The sequence below is a fragment of the Dama dama genome, chromosome 5 (assembly GCF_033118175.1).
Source record: "Dama dama isolate Ldn47 chromosome 5, ASM3311817v1, whole genome shotgun sequence".
Classification (NCBI taxonomy): Eukaryota; Metazoa; Chordata; class Mammalia; order Artiodactyla; family Cervidae; genus Dama; species Dama dama.
In genome coordinates, this window is record NC_083685.1 from 100302785 (window position 1) to 100324939 (window position 22155).

At 41.9% G+C, this 22155-nt stretch overlaps 1 protein-coding gene across 1 annotated transcript in view; it reads left to right on the forward strand.

Moving 5' to 3' along the window:
• DNAH9 (dynein axonemal heavy chain 9) overlaps nucleotides 1–22155 on the forward strand; it is a 290174-nt gene that overhangs the window by 95158 nt on the left and 172861 nt on the right. The window contains exon 27 of the mRNA XM_061141084.1: nucleotides 20609–20765. Within this exon, the coding sequence (XP_060997067.1) occupies nucleotides 20609–20765 (157 nt within the window). The remainder of the gene's footprint in view (nucleotides 1–20608; nucleotides 20766–22155) is intronic.

Sequence of the window (22155 nt, forward strand, 5' to 3'; positions counted from 1 at the left end):
AAGTGGGTGAAGGCAGTGTGCCTTCTCGAGAGGGTCTTAGAAGCCCGGGCAAGAAAGTGAGCTCAGCAGGCCTCCGCGCTCCAAGGAATTAGACAGAAATAGAGAGAGAAAGACAGAAAGAAGGAATAGAAAGACAGAAAGAAAGAAAGACATGGGGACCAAAGCTCTGATGGAGTAAAGGTGTTTTAATCAACATGGTGTGGGCATGTATACTGTCTTACAAAGTGGTTATTCTCAGCAAAGACAGAGATTAAAATTCCAGACTTACAAAACATAAGATGATCACTATCAGAGGGAGAGTTGCAAACAGTCACCTTTTACCATATGGCTCATAAAAAGGAAGAGAGTACTTATCACTGTAATGAGAAATGCCTCGATTCCTCAGCCCCGGGAAAGGCGTGCCTCTTCTCTTAATTCCTGAATATTCAGGAATCAATAAGGGCCAGAGGGTTCCTGACAGATCCAAAACAGCACACAGGAAGCCTCTTGTTAAATGCTTCCTGACATATATAAGGGGAAGGATTTCTCTGGTGGTCCAGTGGTTGGGACTCTGTACTGCCAATGAAGGGGGCTCAGGTTCAATCCCTGATTGGAGAACTATCATTCTGCATGTTGCACTGCATGACCAAAAAAAACACAAAAGTTTAAAAATATCATGCCGAAGAATTGATGCATTTGAACTGTGGTGTTGGAGAAGACTCTTGAGAGTCCCTTGGACAGTAAGGTGATCAAATCAGTCAATCCTGAAAGAAATCAGTCCTGAATATTCATTGGAAGGACTGATGCTGAAACTGAAGCTTCAATACTCTGGCTACCTGATGGGAAAAACTGACTCACTGGAAAAGACCCTGATGCTGGGAAAGATTGAAGGCAGGAGGAGAAGGGGACGACAGAGGATGAGATGGTTGGATGGCATCACTGACTCAATGGACATGAATTTGAACAAATTCACGGAGATAGTAAAGGACAGGGAAGCCTGGTGGTCTGCAGTCCATGGGGTCGCAAAGAGCCAGACATGACTGAGTGACTGAACTGATTGAAATAAATAGCACAGGGAAAACATGCAAGGCCATAGTACAGAATAGGGCACAAAGCCGTTCCCTACAAACTTCCAAGTAAGTGATGTCTGAGCACAGAGGGTCTCAACCACTGCAGGAAGAAGAAGACCAGGAACACATCAGGGAAGAGCAGTATCTGATCTGGACCCTGAAGGGTGTGTAGGACTCTGATAGGATTTCCGTTCGTTGTAGGATGACTGACAGGGTATCCATGGAGTTGTACAGAAAGCTGTGCACTTGTCACCCTTTCTATTGAAAAGATACATTGTTGTTGTTAAGTCGCTCAGTCATGTCCGACTCATTGTGACCCCATGGACTGCAGCGTGACAGGCTCCCCTGTCCTCCACTGTTTCCCGGAGTTTGCTCAAATTCATATCCATTGAGTCGGTGATGCTACCTAACCATCTCGTCTTCTGTCACCCCCTTCTCCTTTTGCCATGAGTTGGATCTATAGCATTCATTAATTGTTAAAGTGGTCTGGGATGTCCCAAAGGTGAAGGACTACTGATCAGCATTCTGGTTGGAGTTTTGTGGGCAAAGATGTGGATATGGGAAAATTCAAGGCATGTTCCTGGAAGAGGGACTTTGGAGGAAGTAGTCAGGAACGAGCCTGGTAAGATGGGTAAGAGTCTAACTGTGAAATGTGAAAATCATATTTTTTTTATCCAGTAAGGAGTGATTAACTATTGAAACTTTTTCATCAGAGGAGTAAAAAAGGATGAAAACTTATTTTATAAAGATTCATCTGACAAAAGAATGTGGGCAAAGGAGAGAGAGGACAGGGAGATAAGGTCATGATCCATGTGAGAAATGGTATATTAATTCTGCAGAGATTTCTATAAATTCTGTTAAATGCTGGTGCCCTTTCCCCTCATAATTCCACTGAACATTAAATCTCTTCTTCTGCAAAAAGACCTGCATATCTGAGTCACTGGCTCACCCAGAATAAGCGACCTGTAGGTAATGAAGAGATGGTCGTAAATTATGATGGTTAAAGTGGCCAAATAGAATCTGTGCCCTCTTTTACTTAATTTTCTCTCTGCCTATTTTAAGTATTATCGCCTGTATTCTGGCTAAATCCTCAGATATATTTCCAAATAGCAATTAGTGAAATTGTAATCACTCGGCTCATGGAATGAATAGGGGTGTGGGAACTTCAAAGTCACTGGAGGTCCCAGCATGATCTATAGAAGAAAACCTTCTGGTCTATCTCTGCCCGCCCCCCCCTCCCCCCGCCATGCTTTTCATTTTTTAAATTCATCTTCCACCCAGAGTCCCACTCAAACCACTCATTCATTTACTCTTGCATCTCTCTGTTTCATGGGAGCCTATAGAGGTCACACCACTGTCTCTGGATGCTCCCCACTGCCTTTAGACTAAACTATGAATTCCTTGCAGAACATAGTAATTCCTGCCAACCACCCTGATGCCTCACACCCTGCAGTCCAGCCACACTGGCCTCCTCTGTGTTCCTTGATCCCTTTAAGTTCATTTCAAGGTACAGCCTTGAACACATGTGGTCCCTTCTGTCTGGACTGCTCTTCCCCACGCTTTCTGTTCCACTGTCACCCTCTCATCCTTTCTTGCTCTGCTCTTCACTCTGAGGAGACCTTCCATGATCACTCTTTCTAAAAGACAACCTCTCCCACCTCTCAAACACAGGCGCACACACACACATACCCATACACACATAAATAACATTATGGATTCCCCCATTTATCCTCTCCCTAAGGGCTTCCCTAGTAGCTCAGCTGATAAAGTATCTGCCTGCAATGCAGGAGACCCGGTTTGATTCCTGGGTTGGGAAGATCCACTGGAGAAGTGATAGCCTACCTACTCCGTATTCTTGGGCTTTCCTGTTGGCTCAGCTGGTAAAGAATCTTCCTGCAATGCAGCAGACCTGGGTTTGATCCCTGGGTTGAGAAGATCCCCTGGAGAAGGGAAAGGCTACCCACTCCAGTATTCTGGGCCTGGAGAATTCCATGGACTGCATAGTGCGTGGGGTCACAAAGAGTCAGACACTACTGAGCAACTTTCACTTTCACTTTTCAACATCTCCCACATTCTGAAATGAACTTGCCGTCTGGTTTATTGGCAACAGTACCCTTTGGAATGTACACTTTTTCCTCTGAGAGATCTCTGTCTTATCTGTTGCTATTTTCACCAACACCTAGTAGATGTTGAATTATCATCTCTCGGTGAATGAACGATGGTTGATTGTTGAAAACCCAGATCATAAGAATGACAGAATTGGGGAGGGGGGATTGACTCAAAGGAGGGGTCCACATGGGACTCCGTCTATGCCTTGGCTCCCAAAGAAGAAGCAGGCACTATGTTCTCTCGTGCTCTCAGCTGGGCACCCACCCTGCTCCCTTCCCCAGCTGAGGACAAAAGGCAGGCAGCGTCAGTTCAGAGGGAGAGGCAGATTTCTCTGTACCTCAACAGTAAAGGCAGCAGTAACTCTGAGGGTTCGCGTGTCTCAGGGCTTTTACTAGGGCTTCACTGGATCACGATCAGCTGGAGGGGCTCATTTGCTGTGAGTTCAGGGAAAAGCTTTCCCACCTGGAGTTTCATTCACAGGGGACCCTCTCACATGTCTTTGCCTTTGTGCTGATTCTCAGCAAGACACCTGTCCTAAACAGAAAGGGCATCCAGAAGGGTGTTCTCTCTGATGGTGAGCTTTTTTGCCTGCCTTGGACTATGAGCTAATAGTTTGGGAATTTATATCACTCAGAGCAGAGAAGTGAAGCTATTATATGTTTGAGCAACTTGATTAATGTCTGTCTCTCACTTTGGACTATATGTTCCACAAAAGCATTGACTTTGATTGGCTCACTGCTCCATGGTGCCCCAGGACCCAACATCATGTCCAGCAAATAACAGGCATTTGAGAAATATTCCCTGTGTAAAAGCAGTGAAATGATTTCTGAGACCTGGGTTGACACATTCAGCTTCCCATACCATTCAGAGTATTTCCTTCCCCTCCCCTGGCACATCAGACATTATTCCAAGTAATAAAAGGTACATGACTTTCCTTTTCCCTGGGTCTTCACACCTGCCCATGATTTGAAGGAAATGATTGCCTCTTTTGGAGTTAGAGATCTCTAGTACTCTAATGCTGAATGCCTCCTAGAGGGACGGGGTAAAGTTTGGACAATGAATTATTCTCAAAATAGGCATTATTACCTCTCCTATGGAAGAATGCAAATAGGAACTTAAAAGGAAGATTTGCTGCAAAGAACGGTGAATAGTGTACAGAGCTTGACCTTGTTCTGCACGTGAGATGCTCTTCTAGTGTGGAGTGCATATTTATACGGCAAATTCCATTTTCTCATTGACTTCCATTATTATCTCAAGGAATGTCTTGGCCAGGAAAAAAAAAAATTGGCCTCCACCCAGGAAATCGCATTTTAAAGAGCATTGAGCTTTTGCTGGTGTATCGCTTAAGTACATTTAATTCTCTCCTGCCAGAGGAATTAATCAAATGGACAATTGATCCGCACAGCCTCTGCACATTCATTAAAGGCACAACCACATTGCTGTACATCCGACTGATTATGCCTGTTTCTTCAGAACGTCCCACTGCCTGGTTGGGACCAGAATGTATAAGTAGGTACAATGGCTCAGCCGCGGTCCCAGGACTTGAACACAATGCTAAGTTGAAGGGCTAAATGGTGATCCTTTTTCATGCTGAACAAAAGCTGTTCTCCTAGGTTGTCTCTTCATCTTTGGAGGATCTCCTTCTGCTTCACTCCCCTTCCCTCACCTTCACACACAATCCCCTACCCGAAGGATTGTCTTAGTCAACTGCTTATCCATTGGCAGAACCTCTTAATTTCTCAGGCACTAAGGCAAGTGGGCAAGATATAACTGATGCAAGAGTCTGAGGGTGATTTTCTGAATGGGCCACAATTACCAAAGTCATGGTCTTCCCAGATGTCACTAGTGGTAAAGAATCCATCTGCCAATGCAGGAGAGGCCAGAGACACAGTTTTGATCCCTGGGTCGGGAAGATCCCCTAGAGAAGGAAATAGCAACCCACTTCAGTATTCTTGCCTGGAAAATTCCATGGACAGAAGAACCTGGCGGGCTACAGTCCATGGGGTTGCAAAGAGTCAGACACGACTGAGCACACACACCACAGCAAAATGATACCCTCTGTGTTCAAGTTTTTATTGAAACATAATTGATTTATAATGTAATATTAGTTTTGGGTATACAGCATAGTGAATATATCAATGTTTTTATAGATGATACTCCATTTAACGTTATTGTAAAATATTGGGGGTGGGGTGGGAGGGAGGCTTAAGAGGGAGGGGAAATATATACACATACAGCTGATTCATTTTGCTGCATAGCAGAAACTAACGCAACATTGTAAAGCAATTAGACTCCCATAAAGTAAATAAATAAATGCACTGTGCTCAGTCCCGCATTGCAGGCGGATTCTTTACCATCTGAGCCACCAGGGAAGCCCAAATAAATAAACACATTTTAAAAAAGTTGTTATACAATATTGGTTCTATTCCCTTTGCTGTACATCACATCCTTGTATCTTATTTATTTTGTACATACCAGAGAGACAAGTCTTAATCCCCTTCCACTGTATTACTCCTCTCTTCAACCCTCTTCCCACTGATATCTACTGGTTTGTTGTGTGTATCTGTCTGTTTTGTTATATTCATTCGCTTAATTTTTTTAGATTCTACATATAAGTGAAAATGTACAGTATCTGTCTTTCTCTGTTTGACTTAACTTCACTTAGCATTATACCCTCCAGTGCCATCCATGCTGTTGCAAATGGCAAAATTTCATTCTTTTAAAAACCTTTGCACCATGAAGGAAACCATCAGCAAAATGAAAAGACAGTGTACTGAGTGGAAAAAGATGCTTAATAACCATCACCCTATTCAAAGTTTTGAGTCTATCAAATTGCCTCAGCCTATCTATTCTTACTCTCTCTCATCATTATGTTAATCCATCTATATGCTGTACTCTTTAAGGACTGCAGCTTTATTGTGAGTTGTAATATTTTTATAGCAAGGTATCATCTATTTGCATTTTCCTTTTTTTTAAGCTCTTCCTTTCTTCTTTCAAATGAACTTTAATCATTTTGTCAAGTTCCAAATATAAATGATTAAGGTTTTAATTGGTGAGCCTTAAAACCATCAAATAAATTTTGGCCTCACATCTTTATAATATATGATCTATTTCTCTTTGTTCATACTTTTGTTAGGGGAACCACACTGACTGAAACCACCCACCCTGGCCAGGCACCATAGAAACCATTTGCATGAGTTGTTTTATGACAGGAAGTCCTGGTAAGGAACACGGAACTAATAAGCTACCACCAACTGGAAGAGTTCAGGACAGGTCAAAAAGAGACACCATATGTCTGACCACCTCCCAGAATCCTCCTCTCTGGCCTCCATCTTGGCTAAACAAGGCTGCACCACCAGGAAGGACTCTGAGTCAGAATGATTGGCTAAGGACAACCCGGAAACTAATCCCATCACCATAAAACCCAAGATTGTGAGTTGTGGCAGAGCAGTTCTCCTGGGTTCCCTTACCCTCCTGCTCTCCGCCCAGGCACCCTTTCCCGATGAAATCTCTTGCTTTGTCAGCACATGTGTCTCCTCAGACAGTTCATTTCCACGTATTAGACAAGAGTCCAGTTTCAGGCCCTGGAGGGGGTCCCTCTTCCTGCAACACCTTCAGCTGTGTTTCTTAGAGAAGTTTATAAATATTTTCATATAGATTTGAGTGTTTCTTATTGTTACCTCTAGGGAGTTTTAAATTTTTTATTCCTATATAAGGTTTTTTTTTTAATTATATATATATATATATATATTTTAAACAACTTTATTGAGCTTTATTTTATGTCAAAAATTTTACCCATCCAAGTGTATAATTCAATGATTGTTAGTAACTTTATCAAGTAGTGTAAACATCACCATAAATCAATTGCAACATTTTTATGCTCCTCAATAAGATCCCTCATGGCCATTTATAGTTAATCCTCATTCCCACCCATAGTCCTGCACAGTCACTAATCTATTTCTGTCTCTATAAACTTGCCTATTTTGTACATTTCTTATAAACGGAATCTTACAGCATGTGGTCTCTTGTGTCTGGCTTGTTTCATTTTATGTGATGTTTGGCGGTTTTTCCTTATAAAATATATGTCGGTAATTTGTTACTTATTATCTCTGAACAATAATCCATTTTACAGATAATGACATATTTTGCTTATCCAGTTATCTTAGGTAATTTTTAGTTTGGGGCCATTACAGACAATGTCTCTGTGAACATTTGCTTGCAAGTCTTTGTGTGGACATATGTTTTAATTTCTCTTGGGTTAATACCTAGGAGAGGAGTTGTTGGGTGGTATGGCAGTTTTATGTTTAACTTTTGATAAATTATTTTCTGAAGTAACTTGATTGTCTTATATCCCCACCAGCAATGTGTAAGGCTTTCCATTTCTCTACATCCTTGACATTTATTATTATGTCTTATTTATTGTAGCTATTCTAGCGGATGTGAAGTAGGATCTCATTTGAGTTTTAATTTGTATTTCTGTAATAATGATATTGAGCATATTTTCATGTGCTCATTGGTCATTTGTATATATTCTTTGACATAATTTCTGTTCATATCTTTTGTCTATTGTTTGACTGAGCTGTTTGTACTCTTAACTGAGTTCTCAGACTTCTTTATATATTCTGGATATATTGCTTATGTGTTTGCAAGTATTTTATCCCAGCCTGTTGCTTATCTTTTCATTTTCTTCATGGCATCTTTTGAAGTGCAAATGTTGTTAATTTTGATGAATGAAATTAAGCAAAGATGTCTTAGTTACACCAAAAGTATAGTCCATAAGAGAAAAACCTGACAAACAGAATCTCATCAAAATTCAGTTGTGTATAGGAAAAAGTTGGTCTTTGTAAATTTATCTCCTATTCTGCCCATCTACTGCCTTGCAGTAAAAATTCTGTAAAACATTCCACCAAGGACCTCAGTCCTATAACTGGTAAAGCTTAATTCGGCCAAGAATTCAAATGGGACTGGAAGCAGGTCTTCCCCAAGAGGGTCTAGATAAGAGTCCAGTCAAGTGGTTCCTTGATTTTTGACCCTGTGAGACCATCAGTAGAGGAGCCACCTGGATTCCTATGTATAGAAATGAGATTATAAATGGGTGTTGTTTTTTTAAAGCCTCTTTGTGTGTATGTGTGTGTGTAGCAATAGGAAATGAATAAAATCAACTATGATTTCACCAACTCTAAGATTAGCTAAACCACACGGCTAGAATAGCCTCAAGTCTATTCATAGCTGAAATCAAGATACAGCACCTTTGATATTTTCTTAAATCTGCTATTTGAATGATTGTATCAAAAAAAAGGGAAAGCTACATTTCCTGTATTTATTATCTTAACAGATAATACCTTGAAAGTGGATCAGCTTTCTACTTTCCAAGGCACTGTCTTATCTCTTGTCTCATCTTGTCCTCACAAGAGCCTGGTGGGTCAGATAGAAACAAAACCGGTAGACCTCACTTGCCCGAAGAAAGTAAACAATTAGCTCAATACTAGGAAGGCCTTTCAAATAATTAGAACCAACCCATGGTGGAAGGGGCCAGCTTCGAAAATAATAAACCAGGTCTTGCTGGAAGACAAGGCTGCATGACAGTATTTGAAGGGTTTAATGGAAGACAGGGTTTAATGGCATGGTTAAAGAGCCAAGCCTCTGAGATCTCTTCTAACATTAAAAATCTGTCTTCCAGATAAGCAGTCAAACTAAATTAATGCATATTCATGTTGGGGTTAGTCAATGATTCCTTGCCATTTTCATAATTGCAGTTGTTTTATTTTTGTTTATTTTAAAGTTTTTTTTTTCAGATGTGGACCATTTTTAAAGTCTTTATTGAATCTTGCAATATCACTTCTGGTTTTTTATGTTTTGGTGTTTTGGCCACAAAACATGTAGGATCTCAACTCTGACCAGGGAGCAAACTCATGCCCTCTTGCTTTGAAAGGCAAAGTCTTAATCTACTAGACCGCCAGGGAAGTCTCTGCAGTTGTTTTTGAGACAGCAGATCTATCTAAATTCCTTTGTACAAAAAAAAATCCTGTGTGATAGACCTCCAATGACACATTTTTTCAAAGGCACCCAAGTTTATTAACCTGGGCGGATTTCACAAAGGCTTTGTAGTAGAGGCGAGCTTTGAAGTTAGTGTGTCTGACTCCTGAGTCCTTGCCTTGAACCACGAACCACAACAGCGTGATCTGCCCTCTCAGTAGGAAACAGGAGCAGATTGAAGCAGTGACTTAGACATTTAAAGAGGTGGACAGTCTAACAAGACCGCAGACAGAATCTTGGAGGAGGAGTGTGTGTCCCGAAGAATAGGACATCCTGCTGGCTCAGTGGCCCAACTGTAATGCCAGTGCCACCGCCCCCCCCACCCTCCCCAACACACATAGAGGAGAGGAATACTCCTTCCTTTCCTTGTGTTTCCTCATGGCCCGAGCTAAAGGCCCACTGCACCTGCCTTGGTTACAAGAACTCCTTAGGCAGCCCATCTTCCCTCCCTTAACCTCAGTCTCTTTGCATTGTGCATGCCTGCTCACTTATGTCCGACTCTTTGTAACCCCACAGACTGTAGCCCACCAGGCTCTTCTGTCCATGGGATTCTCCAGGCAAGAATACTGGAGTGGGTTGTCATTTCCTTCTCTGGGGGAATCTTCCTGACCCAGGGATCAAACCCATGTCTCCTGTGTTTCCTGCATTGGTAGGTGGATTCTTTACTACTGAGCCATCTGGGAAACCCACAAATCTCAATCTATCCATCTGTGATTTAAGGGGATTGGATTAGTTGATCTCAGAAATTCCTTCCAGCTCCAGAGTTCCTGTTATTATGGGCAATTATATATGTAATTATATTCTATATTATATATTGTAATATATTTTTCCTCCCAGTTAGGTTGCCCTCCGATATTCGAAAACTTCCCCCAGACCTGCCAGTGAGAGGGTTTCCTGGTGTTTGGAAACTTCCTCTATTACGGCTCCCTTCCCGGGACGGGTCTCCGTCCCTAGCTCTTTTGTCTCTCTTTTTATCTTTTATATTTTGTCCTACCTCCTTTCGAGATGATGGGCTGCTTTTCTGGGCACCTGATGTCTTCTGCTAGCGGTCAGAAGTTGTTTTGTGAAGTTTGCTCAGCGTTCAAATGCTCTTTCGATGAATTTGTAGGGGAGAAAGTGGTCTCCCCGTCCTATTCCTCCGCCATCTTAGCTTCTCCCCTATATATTGTAATATATATTATATTATATTGCCATAATATATATAAACAATTACATATATATATATATATACACACACACACATGCACACACACACACACATATGTATGTATGTATTTTGTCATTTCCCCCCAAGTGCTTCTTCTAGAGATACTCAGAAGCTCAGTAGATGCTCAAAAAGAGATTGACACCCAGATCTGAGTATTTCTTTGGGGAGATTCTTGAGTTTCCTATGAGAATTCTATTTTTGTGAAACCTTGTTCTTCTGGGCTCTCAGATCCCTTGAGAGCTTTGCTGCTGCAGCGAGATGAGGTCTGAGTTGCCCCCCAGCTGAGCAGAAGAGGCAGCCATGGGACAGTAAAAGGGTGGGAGAGTTGGCTGGGGGCCAGGATTCCCCTGTCAAGGCAGTTGCCTTTCATTCTGGGGGTGCTCAGGGCTACAGCAGGCCCTTAAAGGTCTGGGAGAAGCCTGAGACTGGCAGAGATGGAAGGTCTTGGGGCCAGTGTGGAGGCAGAGCTCAGCCTAAGAGCACAGGTTTGGTTAAGGCTGCACATAGAACTCTGAAGATGTAGCTATCAGTGTTGGAGAGAAGCATTGCGAAGTGATCACAGTGACTGAGGAAGGTGAGGTAGGACCTAGCTTTTCACCTTAACCCTGACTTGCCTTCCCTGGTGGCTCAGTCAGTAGAGAATCTGCCTGCAGTGCAGGAGACTTGGGTTGGACCCCTGGGTCGGGAAGATTCCCTGGAGGGGAGAGCATGGCAACCCACTCCAGTATTCTTGCCTGGAGAATCCCATGGACAGAGGAGCCTGGCAGGCCACAGTCCATGGGGTCACAAAGGGTTGGACACGACTCAGAAATAAACACTTTCACTTTCTGTCTCACCTCACCTTCTGGCCCACCTCACAGATCAGCAGCTGTAGGGCTCCCCCGTGGCTCAGAGGTAAAAAAATCTGCAGTGCTGAAGACATGAGCTTGAGTCCTGGGTCAGGAAGATCCTCTGGAGAAAGAAACGACAACCCACTCCTGTATTCTTGCCTGGGGAATCCTATGGACAGAGGAGCCTGGAGGGCGACAGTCCATGAGTTCACAAAGGGTTGGACGTGACTTGATAACTAAACAACAACAGAACAGCAACGTGAGCTTAGTTCACAGGAAACAGTGATGCAGCTGCCTAAGTCCAGCTCCCCAGGGGTTAAAGTCAGCCAGCCCATCCCCTCCTCACCCCATTACACAGGAGAACTCCGGGTGGAATAGCAATTCTGCATATTCTCTCCACCTGGGCAAACTGCCTTCCTGGGTTTCTTTGTCAAGGGCTGAAGTAGCTATGGGAATTTCACACTGAATTAAAGGAGAGTTCAGGAACTCCAAATATTTTCAAAGCAATTTTGGTGGCAGTGGAGGTGCAGTCACCATCTGGTGAGAAAAGTGTTAAGTCAGAGATTCTGGTCAACTCTAGCATCAGGTTCAGAACCAAAGAATTCATTTCATAGACATCCCCTTCCTCAGACGGCCCCTCCCCATCTAAACTGCAGGTTGAGAGCTTCTGTATTGATTTTCGAGGTATTAAAAAAGCCAATGCCACAGTTTTAAAAGCTTTGTTGAGATGCAATTTACATGTCTTTAAGTTCTCCCATTACAAGTGTACAAATCAATAATTTCTTTTTTTTTTTTTTAGTTGCTGACATAACTTTTTTTTTTTTTAATTAGTTGGAGGCTAATTACTTCACAACATTTCAGTGTGTTTTGTCATACATTGATAAGAATCAGCCATAGATTTACACGGATTCCCCATCCCGATCCCCCCTCCCACCTCCCTCTCCACCCGATTCCTCTGGGTCTTCCCAGTGCACCAGGCCCGAGCACTTGTCTCATGCATCCCACCTTGGCTGGTGATCTGTTTCACCATAGATAGTATACATGCTGTTCTTTTGAAATATCCCACCCTCACCTTCTCCCACAGAGTTCAAAAGTCTGTTCTGTATTTCTGTGTCTCTTTTTCTGTTTTGCATATAGGGTTATCGTTACCATCTTTCTAGATTCCGTATATATGTGTTAGTATGTTGTAATGTTCTTTATCTTTCTGGCTTACTTCACTCTGTATAAGGGGCTCCAGTTTCATCCATCTCATTAGGACTGATTCAAATGAATTCTTTTTAATGGCTGAGTAATATTCCATGGTGTATATGTACCACAGCTTCCTTATCCATTCATCTGCTGATGGGCATCTAGGTTGCTTCCATGTCCTGGCTATTATAAACAGTGCTGCGATGAACATTGGGGTGCACGTGTCTCTTTCAGATCTGGTTTCCTCAGTGTGTATGCCCAGAAGTGGGATTGCTGGGTCATATGGCAGTTCTATTTCCAGTTTTTTAAGAAATCTCCACACTGTTTTCCATAGCAGCTGTACTAGTTTGCATTCCCACCAACAGTGTAAGAGGGTTCCCTTTTCTCCACACCCTCTCCAGCATTTATTGCTTGTAGACTTTTGGATAGCAGCCATCCTGACTGGCGTGTAATGGTACCTCATTGGGGTTTTGATTTGCATTTCTCTAATAATGAGTGATGTTGAGCATCTTTTCATGTGTTTGTTAGCCATCTGTAAGTCTTCTTTGGAGAAATGTCTGTTTAGTTCTTTGGCCCATTTTTTGATTGGGTCATTTATTTTTCTGGAATTGAGCTGCAGGAGTTGCTTGTATATTTTTGAGATTAATCCTTTGTCTGTTTCTTCATTTGCTATTATTTTCTCCCAATCTGAGGGCTGTATTTTCACCTTACTTATAGTTTCCTTTGTAGTGCAAAAGCTTTTAAGTTTCATTAGGTCCCATTTGTTTAGTTTTGCTTTTATTTCCAATATTCTGGGAGGTGGGTCATAGAGGATCTTGCTGTGATTTATGTCAGAGAGTGTTTTGCCTATGTTCTCCTCTAGGAGTTTTATAGTTTCTGATCTTACATTTAGATCTTTAATCCATTTTGAGTTTATTTTTGTGTATGGTGTTAGAAAATGTTCTAGTTTCATTCTTTTACAAGTGGTTGACCAGTTTTCCCAGCACCACTTGTTAAAGAGGTTGTCTTTTGTCCATTGTATATCCTTGCCTCCTTTGACAAAGATAAGGTGTCCATAGGTTCGTGGATTTATCTCTGGGCTTTCTATTCTGTTCCATTGGTCTATATTTCTGTCTTTGTGCCAGTACCATACTGTCTTGATGACTGTGGCTTTGTAGTAGAGTCTGAAGTCAGGCAGGTTGATTCCTCCAGTTCCATTCTTCTTTCTCAAGATTACTTCGGCTATTTGAGGCTTTTTGTATTTCCATACAAATTGTGAAATTCTTTGGTCTAGTTCTGTGAAAAATACCGTTGGTAGCTTGATAGGGATTGCATTGAATCTATAGATTGCTTTGGGGTAGAATAGCCATTTTGACAATATTGATTCTTCCAATCCATGAACACGGTATGTTTCTCCATCTGTTTGTGTCCTCTTTGATTTCTTTCATCAGTGTTTTATAGTTTTCTATGTATAGGTCTTTTGTTTCTTTAGGTAGATATACTCCTAAGTATTTTATTCTTTTTGTTGCAATGGTGAATGGTATTGTTTCCTTAATTTCTCTGTCTGTTTTTTCATTGTTAGTATATAGGAATGCAAGGGATTTCTGTGTGTTAATTTTATATCCTGCAACTTTACTATATTCATTGATTAGCTCTAGTAATTTTCTGGAAGAGTCTTTAGGGTTTTCTATGTAGAGGATCATGTCATCTGCAAACAGTGAGAGTTTCACTTCTTCTTTTCCTATCTGGATTCCTTTTACTTCTTTTTCTGCTCTGATTGCTGTGGCCAAAACTTCCAACAGTATGTTGAATAGTAGTGGTGAGAGTGGGCACCCTTGTCTTGTTCCTGATTTCAGGGGAAATGCTTTCAATTTTTCATCATTGAGGGTGATGCTTGCTGTGGGTTTGTCATATATAGCTTTTATTATGTTGAGGTATGTTCCTTCTATTCCTGCTTTTTGGAGAGTTTTAATCATAAATGAGTGTTGAATTTTGTCAAAGGCTTTCTCTGCATCTATTGAGATAATCATATGGTTTTTATCTTTCAATTTGTTAATGTGGTGTATTACATTGATTGATTTGTGGATATTAAAGAATCCTTGCATTCCTGGGATAAAGCCCACTTGGTCATGGTGTATGATTTTTTTAATATGTTGTTGGATTCTGTTTGCTAGAATTTTGTTAAGGATTTTTGCATCTATATTCATCAGTGATATTGGCCTGTAGTTTTCTTTTTTTGTGGCATCTTTGTCTGGTTTTGGAATTAGGGTGATGGTGGCCTCATAGAATGAGTTTGGAAGCTTACCTTCATCTGCAATTTTCTGGAAGAGTTTGAGTAAGATAGGTGTTAGGTCTTCTCTAAATTTTTGGTAGAATTCAGCTGTGAAGCCATCTGGTCCTGGGCTTTTGTTTGCTGGAAGATTTTTGATTACAGTTTCAATTTCCTTGCTTGTGATGGGTCTGTTAAGATCTTCTATTTCTTCCTGGTTCAGTTTTGGAAAGTTATACTTTTCTAAGAATTTGTCCATTTCATCCAAGTTGTCCATTTTATTGGCATAGAGCTGCTGGTAGTAGTCTCTTATGATCCTTTGTATTTCAGTGTTGTCTGTTGTGATCTCTCCATTTTCATTTCTAATTTTGTTAATTTGGTTCTTCTCTCTTTGTTTCTTAATGAGTCTTGCTAATGGTTTGTCAATTTTGTTTATTTTTTCAAAAAACCAGCTTTTAACTCTGTTGATTTTTGCTATGGTCTCTTTAGTTTCTATTGCATTTATTTCGGCCCTGATTTTTAAGATTTCTTTCCTTCTGCTAACCCTGGGGTTCTTCATTTCTTCCTTCTCTAATTGCTTTAGGTGTAGAGTTAGGTTATTTATTTGGCTTTTTTCTTGTTTCTTGATGTAAGCCTGTAATGCTATGAACCTTCCCCTTAGCACTGCTTTTACAGTGTCCCATAGGTTTTGGGTTGTTGTGTTTTCATTTTCATTCATTTCTATACATATTTTGATTTCTTTTTTGATTTCTTCTATGATTTGTTGGTTATTCAGAAGCATGTTATTTAGCCTCCATATGTTTGAATTTTTAACAATTTTTTCCCTGTAATTGAGATCTAATCTTACTGCACTGTGGTCAGAAAAGATGACTGGAATGATTTCAATTTTTTTGAATTTTCCAAGACCAGATTTATGGCCCAGGATATGATCTATTCTGGAGAAGGTTCCGTGTGCACTTGAGAAAAAGGTGAAGTTGATTGTTTTGGGGTGAAATGTCCTATAGATATCAATTAGGTCTAGCTGGTCCATTGTGTCATTTAAGGTTTGTGTTTCCTTGTTAATTTTCTGTTTAGTTGATCTATCCATAGTTGTGAGTGGGGTATTAAAGCCTCCCACTATTATTGTGTTACTATTAATTTCCTCTTTCATACTCGTTAGTGTTTGCCGTACATATTGTGGTGCTCCTATGTTGGGTGCATATATATTTATAATTGTTATATCTTCTTCTTGGATTGATCCTTTGATCATTATGTAGTGTCCTTCTTTGTCTCTTTTCACATCCTTTATTTGAAAGTCTATTTTATCTGATATGAGTATTGCGACTCCTGCTTTCTTTTGGTCTCCGTTTGCGTGAAATATTTTTTTCCAGCCCTTCACTTTTAGTCTGTATGTGTCTCTTGCTTTGAGGTGGGTCTCTTGCAGACAGCATATATAGGGGTCTTGTTTTTGTATCCATTCAGCCAATCTTTGTCTTTTGGTTGGGGCATTCAACCCATTTACATTTAAGGTAATTATTGATAGGTGTGGTCCCGTTGCCATTTACTTTGTTGTTTTGGGTTCACATTTATACAACCTTTCTGCATTTCCTGTCTAGAGAAGATCCTTTAGCATTTGTTGAAGAGCTGGTTTGGTGGTGCTGAATTCTCTCAGCTTTTGCTTGTCTGTAAAGTTTTTGAATTCTCCTTCATATCTGAATGAGATCCTTGCTGGGTACAGTAATCTAGATTGTAGGTTATTCTCTTTCATCACTTTCAGTACGTCCTGCCATTCCCTTCTGGCCTGGAGGGTTTCTATTGATAGATCAGCTGTTATCCTTATGGGAATCCCTTTGTGTGTTATTTGTTGTTTTTCCCTTGCTGCTTTTAATATTTGTTCTTTGTGTTTGATCTTTGTTAATTTGATTAATATGTGTCTTGGGGTGTTTCGCCTTGGGTTTATCCTGTTTGGGACTCTCTGGGTTTCTTGGACTTGGGTGGCTATTTCCTTCCCAATTTTAGAGAAGTTTTCAGCTATTATCTCCTCGAGTATTTTCTCATCGCCTTTCTTTTTGTCTTCTTCTTCTGGGACTCCTATGATTCGAATGTTGGGGCGTTTCATATTGTCCCAGAGGTCCCTGAGGTTATCCTCATTTCTTTTGATCCTTTTTTCTTTTTTCCTCTCTGCTTCATTTATTTCCACCATTTTATCTTCTACCTCACTTATCCTATCTTCTGCCTCCGTTATTCTACTCTTGGTTCCCTCCGAAGTGTTTTTGATCTCATTCATTGCCTTATTCATTTTTAATTGACTCTTTTTTATTTCTTCTAGGTCTTTATTAAACATTTCTTGCATCTTTTCAATCTTTGTCTCCAGGCTATTTATCTGTAACTCCATTTTGTTTTCAAGATTTTGGATCATTTTTATTATCATTATTCTAAATTCTTTTTCAGGTAGATTCCCTATCTCCTCCTCTTTTGTTTGACTTGGTGGGCATTTTTCATGTTCCTTTACCTGTTGGGTATTTCTTTGCCTTTTCATCTTGTTTAGATTGCTGTGTCTGGAGTGGGTTTTCTGTATTCTGGAGGTCTGTGGTTCCTTTTTATTGTGGAGGATTTACCCAGTGGGTGGGGTTAGATGATTGGCTTGTCAAGGTTTCCTGGTTAGGGAAGCTTGCGTCAGTGTTCTGGTGTGTGGAACTTGATTTCTTCTCTTTGGAGAGCAATGGAGTGCCCAGTAATGAGTTTTGAGATGGGTCTATGTGTTAGGTGTGACCTTGGGCAGCCTGTATGTTGACATTCAGGGCTATGTTCCTGCGTTGCTGGAGAATTTGCGTGGTATGTCTTGCTCTAAAACTTATTGGCTCTTGCGTGGTGGTTGGTTTCAGTGTAGATATGGAGGCTTTTGGACGGTCACTTATTACTTAAAGTTCCATGTAGTCAGGAGTTTTCTGGTGTTCTCAGGTTTTGGGCTTAAGTCTCTGCCTCTGGATTTCAGTTTTATTCTTCCTGTAGTCTCAGGACTTCTCCAACTATACAGCACTGATAATAAAACTTCTAGGTTAATGGCAAAAAGATTCTCCCCCGTTAGGGACACCCAGAGAGGTTCACAGAGTTACATGAAGAAGAGGAGAGGGAGGAGGGAGATAGAGATGAGCAGGAGGAGAAAAAGGGGGGCTCAAGAGGAGAGAGACAGATCTACGCAGTTGTCTGTTCCCAGAGTGTTCTCCGTAGCCCAGTCACCTACAAAGATTCACAGAATTGGATTGGGAAGAGAAGGGGAAAGGAGGAAATAGGGTGTTCTGAGGTAGAAAACAGAGAGTCAAGATTGGGAGAGAATAATCAACACACTCCTGAATAAAAATGGGAACTGAATTTCGGTTTAAAAATAGGGCTTCTCTTCTTGTTTTTTTTTTTTGTAAGGTTATAGTGTATTGAAAATGAAAATTAAGGAGTAGTAGAGGAGTACTAGAGGACTTTAAAAGAAATAAGAGAAAAAGAAAAATAGAAAATAGAAGAGAAAAAGGAAAGAAAAAAAAAGAAGGAAAAAAAAAAAGAAAAAAAATTTTTTCCCTAATTAAAAAAATCGTAAAAATCTATGAAAATGAAAGTTAAGGAATAATGGGGGAGTAATAGGGAATTTTAAAGGAAAATAAAAGAGAAAAAATAAAAAAATAAAAAAAAATTTTTTTTTCTTACTTAAAAAAAAAAAGTAAAAATATATCTAGGTATTTCTCTGGAGCTGTTGCGGTCAGTGTGGGTTCGGCTCAGTTTCAGATAGCTCCTCGTTCCAGCTTACACTTCTCGATATCTACAGGCCCCTTCCGGAGTAGTCGGTGTTTTCTACAGGGATTTTAATCTGTTGCACTGGTCCCTTCTGAAGCGGTTCCCTTTGTTTATTTGGCTTCTGTTTGCCGGTCTCTTCAGAGCCTCATTTCCGCCCTGACACAGGCGGGCGGAGGTGGACTCTTATTCAGGTAGCTAGTTCCATCGCTCTGCGGGGAGGGGCTGGCGCTGCAGGGAGGGGCTGGCGCTGCGGGGACGGGCTGACGCTGCCGGGAGGGGCTGGCGCTGCTTTCTCCGTCTGTGCTGCTCAGGCTCCCGGCCACTCCATATGGAGCGCGCCCCCCCGCTGCGAGCGGTTCCAGCCCTCGGGTGTTCCACAAAAGCACGGAATGAAAAGCTGCGCCCGCTCTCTGCGCCTTCCCCGTCAGAGCGGTCCAGGCAGCCAGGGGCTCGGTGGGCGCACTCTCCCCAGGTGTGGCGCGCCCACTCCCTTCCGCGGACCCAGTTTCAGTTTCCGCTGGCGCCAGTCGGGTGCCTGCGCCCTCTGTCCTCCGCGTCCCCAGCCCCAGTCCCCGCCCGCGCCGGTCGGGTGCCTGCGCCCTGTGTCTCGCTGCGACCTTCCGCTCCCCGCTGCCTCCTGCCTCCGGCGGGTCTGGGCCGGTCCGCAGCCTGCGAGCTCTTCTCTGGAATTTCTCGGTCCCTTTGTTCTGCGAACGGCTGGCAGTGTGTTCGGGCTGGTTAATTTTCTCTCTCTCTTTTGCTCTCCCACAGTTCAAGTTGGCAACTCACAGACGCTCCCTCCGATTGTCCTCAGGGCACTCAGGCCCGGACCCTACCCCAAGCAATGCCGCCTAAGACTCCCTTCCAGGGACGGATCTCCGTCCTTAGCTCTTTTGTCTCACTTTTTATCTTTTATATTTTGTCCTACCTCCTTTCGAAGACAGTGAGCTGCTTTTCTGGGCACCTGATGACCTCAGCTAGCGATCAGAAGTTGTTTTGTGACGTTTGCTCTGTGTTCAGTTATTCTTTTGATGAATTTGTAGGAGAGAAAGTGGTCTCCCCGTCCTACTCCTCCGCCATCTTGGCTCCTCCCCTCAAATCAATAATTTCTAGTAAATTCTTCGATGTGTGCAGCCGTGATCACAATTTAGCTTTAGAATATTGCTGTCATCATGTTTGCAGTCAGACCTCACTTCCATCACCCTTCCTAGGCAGCCACTGATGTGCTATCTCTGTGTCTTCCAGACATTTCACAAATGGAGTAGTATGGGATCTTTTGCGTCTGACTTCCTTCATTTTTATGTTCTTAAGGTTCATCCATGTTGTATGTGTCAGTACTTAATTCCACTACTTTGTTAAATAGCATTCCATTGCATAGATACATTGCATTTTGTTTGTTCATTCATGGTTGATGGACACCTGAGTTGTTTCCAGTTTCTTATTGTTATAAATATTGCTGCTTTGGACATTCCTGCATAAATCTTTCCAGGATCTTTTAGTTTGGGCATTTGAACTCTTAGTTGCAGCATGTGGGATCTAGTTCCCTGACCAGGGATGGAACTCAGGCGCCCTGCTTTGGGAGCACGGAGTCTTAGCCATCAGACCACCAGGGAAGTCCCTTGTCATTAACTCTTGAGTCAGCTTTTTGAGGCTCGGGGAGACCTGGGAGACTAAAGCAGAAGCCATTTATCTTAAAGGACAGGGACAGGGGGACTTGTATGCACATGGTAGAAGGGACAAAGGATTTTTCGGGATCCCTTTAATAAGGCATGAAGTCCATTCATGAGGACTCCACCTTCCTGACCTAGTCATCTCCCAAAAACCCTGCCTCCCAATACCACAGTCTTTGGGGGGTTAAGATTTCAACATATGGATTTAGCAGAGACACTAACATTCAGACCATAGCACTGAGCAAGTGAGAATACCTCTTCACAAATGAAGTGGGCTGGGGCTGGGGAGGTGGGGAGGACAGTGAGAAGTGAGCTAGAGAAATAAGCGAGGGCAAGATCAAGACAGTCGGGAAGGTGCCTTTTAGAAACCTCCTCCCGCAGCACAGAGGGGAACAGACTGGTGGGACCTGAGCTTTCCTTTCCAGAAGCTGTGTCGAGCCTCTTGTGGCCTTGAACCTCAGCCCTGCCTCACTAGGCCCCAACCTTCTCTGCCTTCCTGTGTGTGGCAGGTGTTACATCACCCTCACCCAGTCTCTGCACCTGACCATGAGTGGGGCTCCAGCAGGGCCTGCGGGCACAGGCAAGACAGAAACCACCAAGGACCTGGGCCGAGCGCTGGGCATCATGGTCTACGTGTTCAACTGCTCCGAGCAGATGGATTACAAGGTACAGGCCCAGCCTCGCGGGGGCCCAAACCATCGATCAGCGTTATCCACACCGTTCTGGCCAAGGTCAGAGACCCAGACCAGGAGGTCTCTGCTTCTTCACAGGAGACATGGGGATCTTTGACCCCGGGAGCTGATTGACCTCCTGTTAAACTTCACCACCATGGAATCCACTTCCACTAGTGAGCTTTGCAGCAGCCACAGATGGGTGACTTCCCCTCTGGGACCTTCCTTCCATCATTTGTAAAATGAGGAAGCTGAGCATATCTCCAAAGGGCTAAATTCACTCCTTGACCCAGAACCACAGAAAGGCTCATAAGTGGTTGATATGAAAGTCTTCCTATAAAAGCCATAGATATGCTCTTCTGTAAAAGTGGGCATTTTTCTAGAATTTCCACAAGGGCACAATACTCTGCAAGAGCAGATTTGGCTTCTGAAGACAGATTAGAGTAATCTCTATTCTTTTTTTTTTTTTTTAATTTTTGACTGTGCTGGGTCTCAGTTGCAGCACATGGGCTTTTCTTCCTGCTGTTGCACGCAGCATGCTGGATCTCAGTTCCCTGACTAGAGATGGAACTCCCATCCCCTGCATTGGAAAACGGAATCTTAACCCCTGGACCACCAGGGAAGCCACAGTAACCTCTGTTCTTAGCAAGAGATACGTAAAAGGCAATTGCAAGGCTAATATTCTTCATTCAGGCACTCGTCATTTTTACATTATTTTAATATCAAATTATTCCAGGTGCTGTGTCATAAAGAAAGGCAAGGGAAACAAGACACCCATTAGGTCACCTCTTAGCAACATTCTGCTCACAGTTAGACCTTATATAGATTCTTTGTTATAAAAGCATAATAATTATCTCACTGTCTCATTTTTAGTTTTTTTATTGTATGTATTTTTGTAGACTGCCATAAGTCCCTTTTGAAAATAGGATGGCATGTAAATAAATTTAGGGTGGAAAAAGAAAACAATTACATTAAATAGATCAAATATTTATAGGTATAAATGATGTGATATATTGATTGTAAAATAAATTTAAAAATAGTTTTAGAGATTGCAAGATAGCACTTGCAGTTACCCCATACAGAACTCTTGAAATGAGATTGATCTGCTACAACTTTAATCATTTCTCTTGTATATAAAATTTTGCTGCACAGAGTTGCAGAATCCTGTAGCACCATGTTTTCTCATAGAAAGCAGACAAAATGAGGATTCAGGCCTAAAATAGCTGTGCTCCCATAGTCTCTGCACTAAATTTTAATATGGTTGCCTTTATTTATGAACGCATAAAGATAATGTTTCTCTGTAAGCCAGGCTGGAAGAAGAAATATTTTTCCCCCTTTAAAGAAACAAGCTAAGCTTTAAGAATAAAGTTTCTGGATGCTTCTAG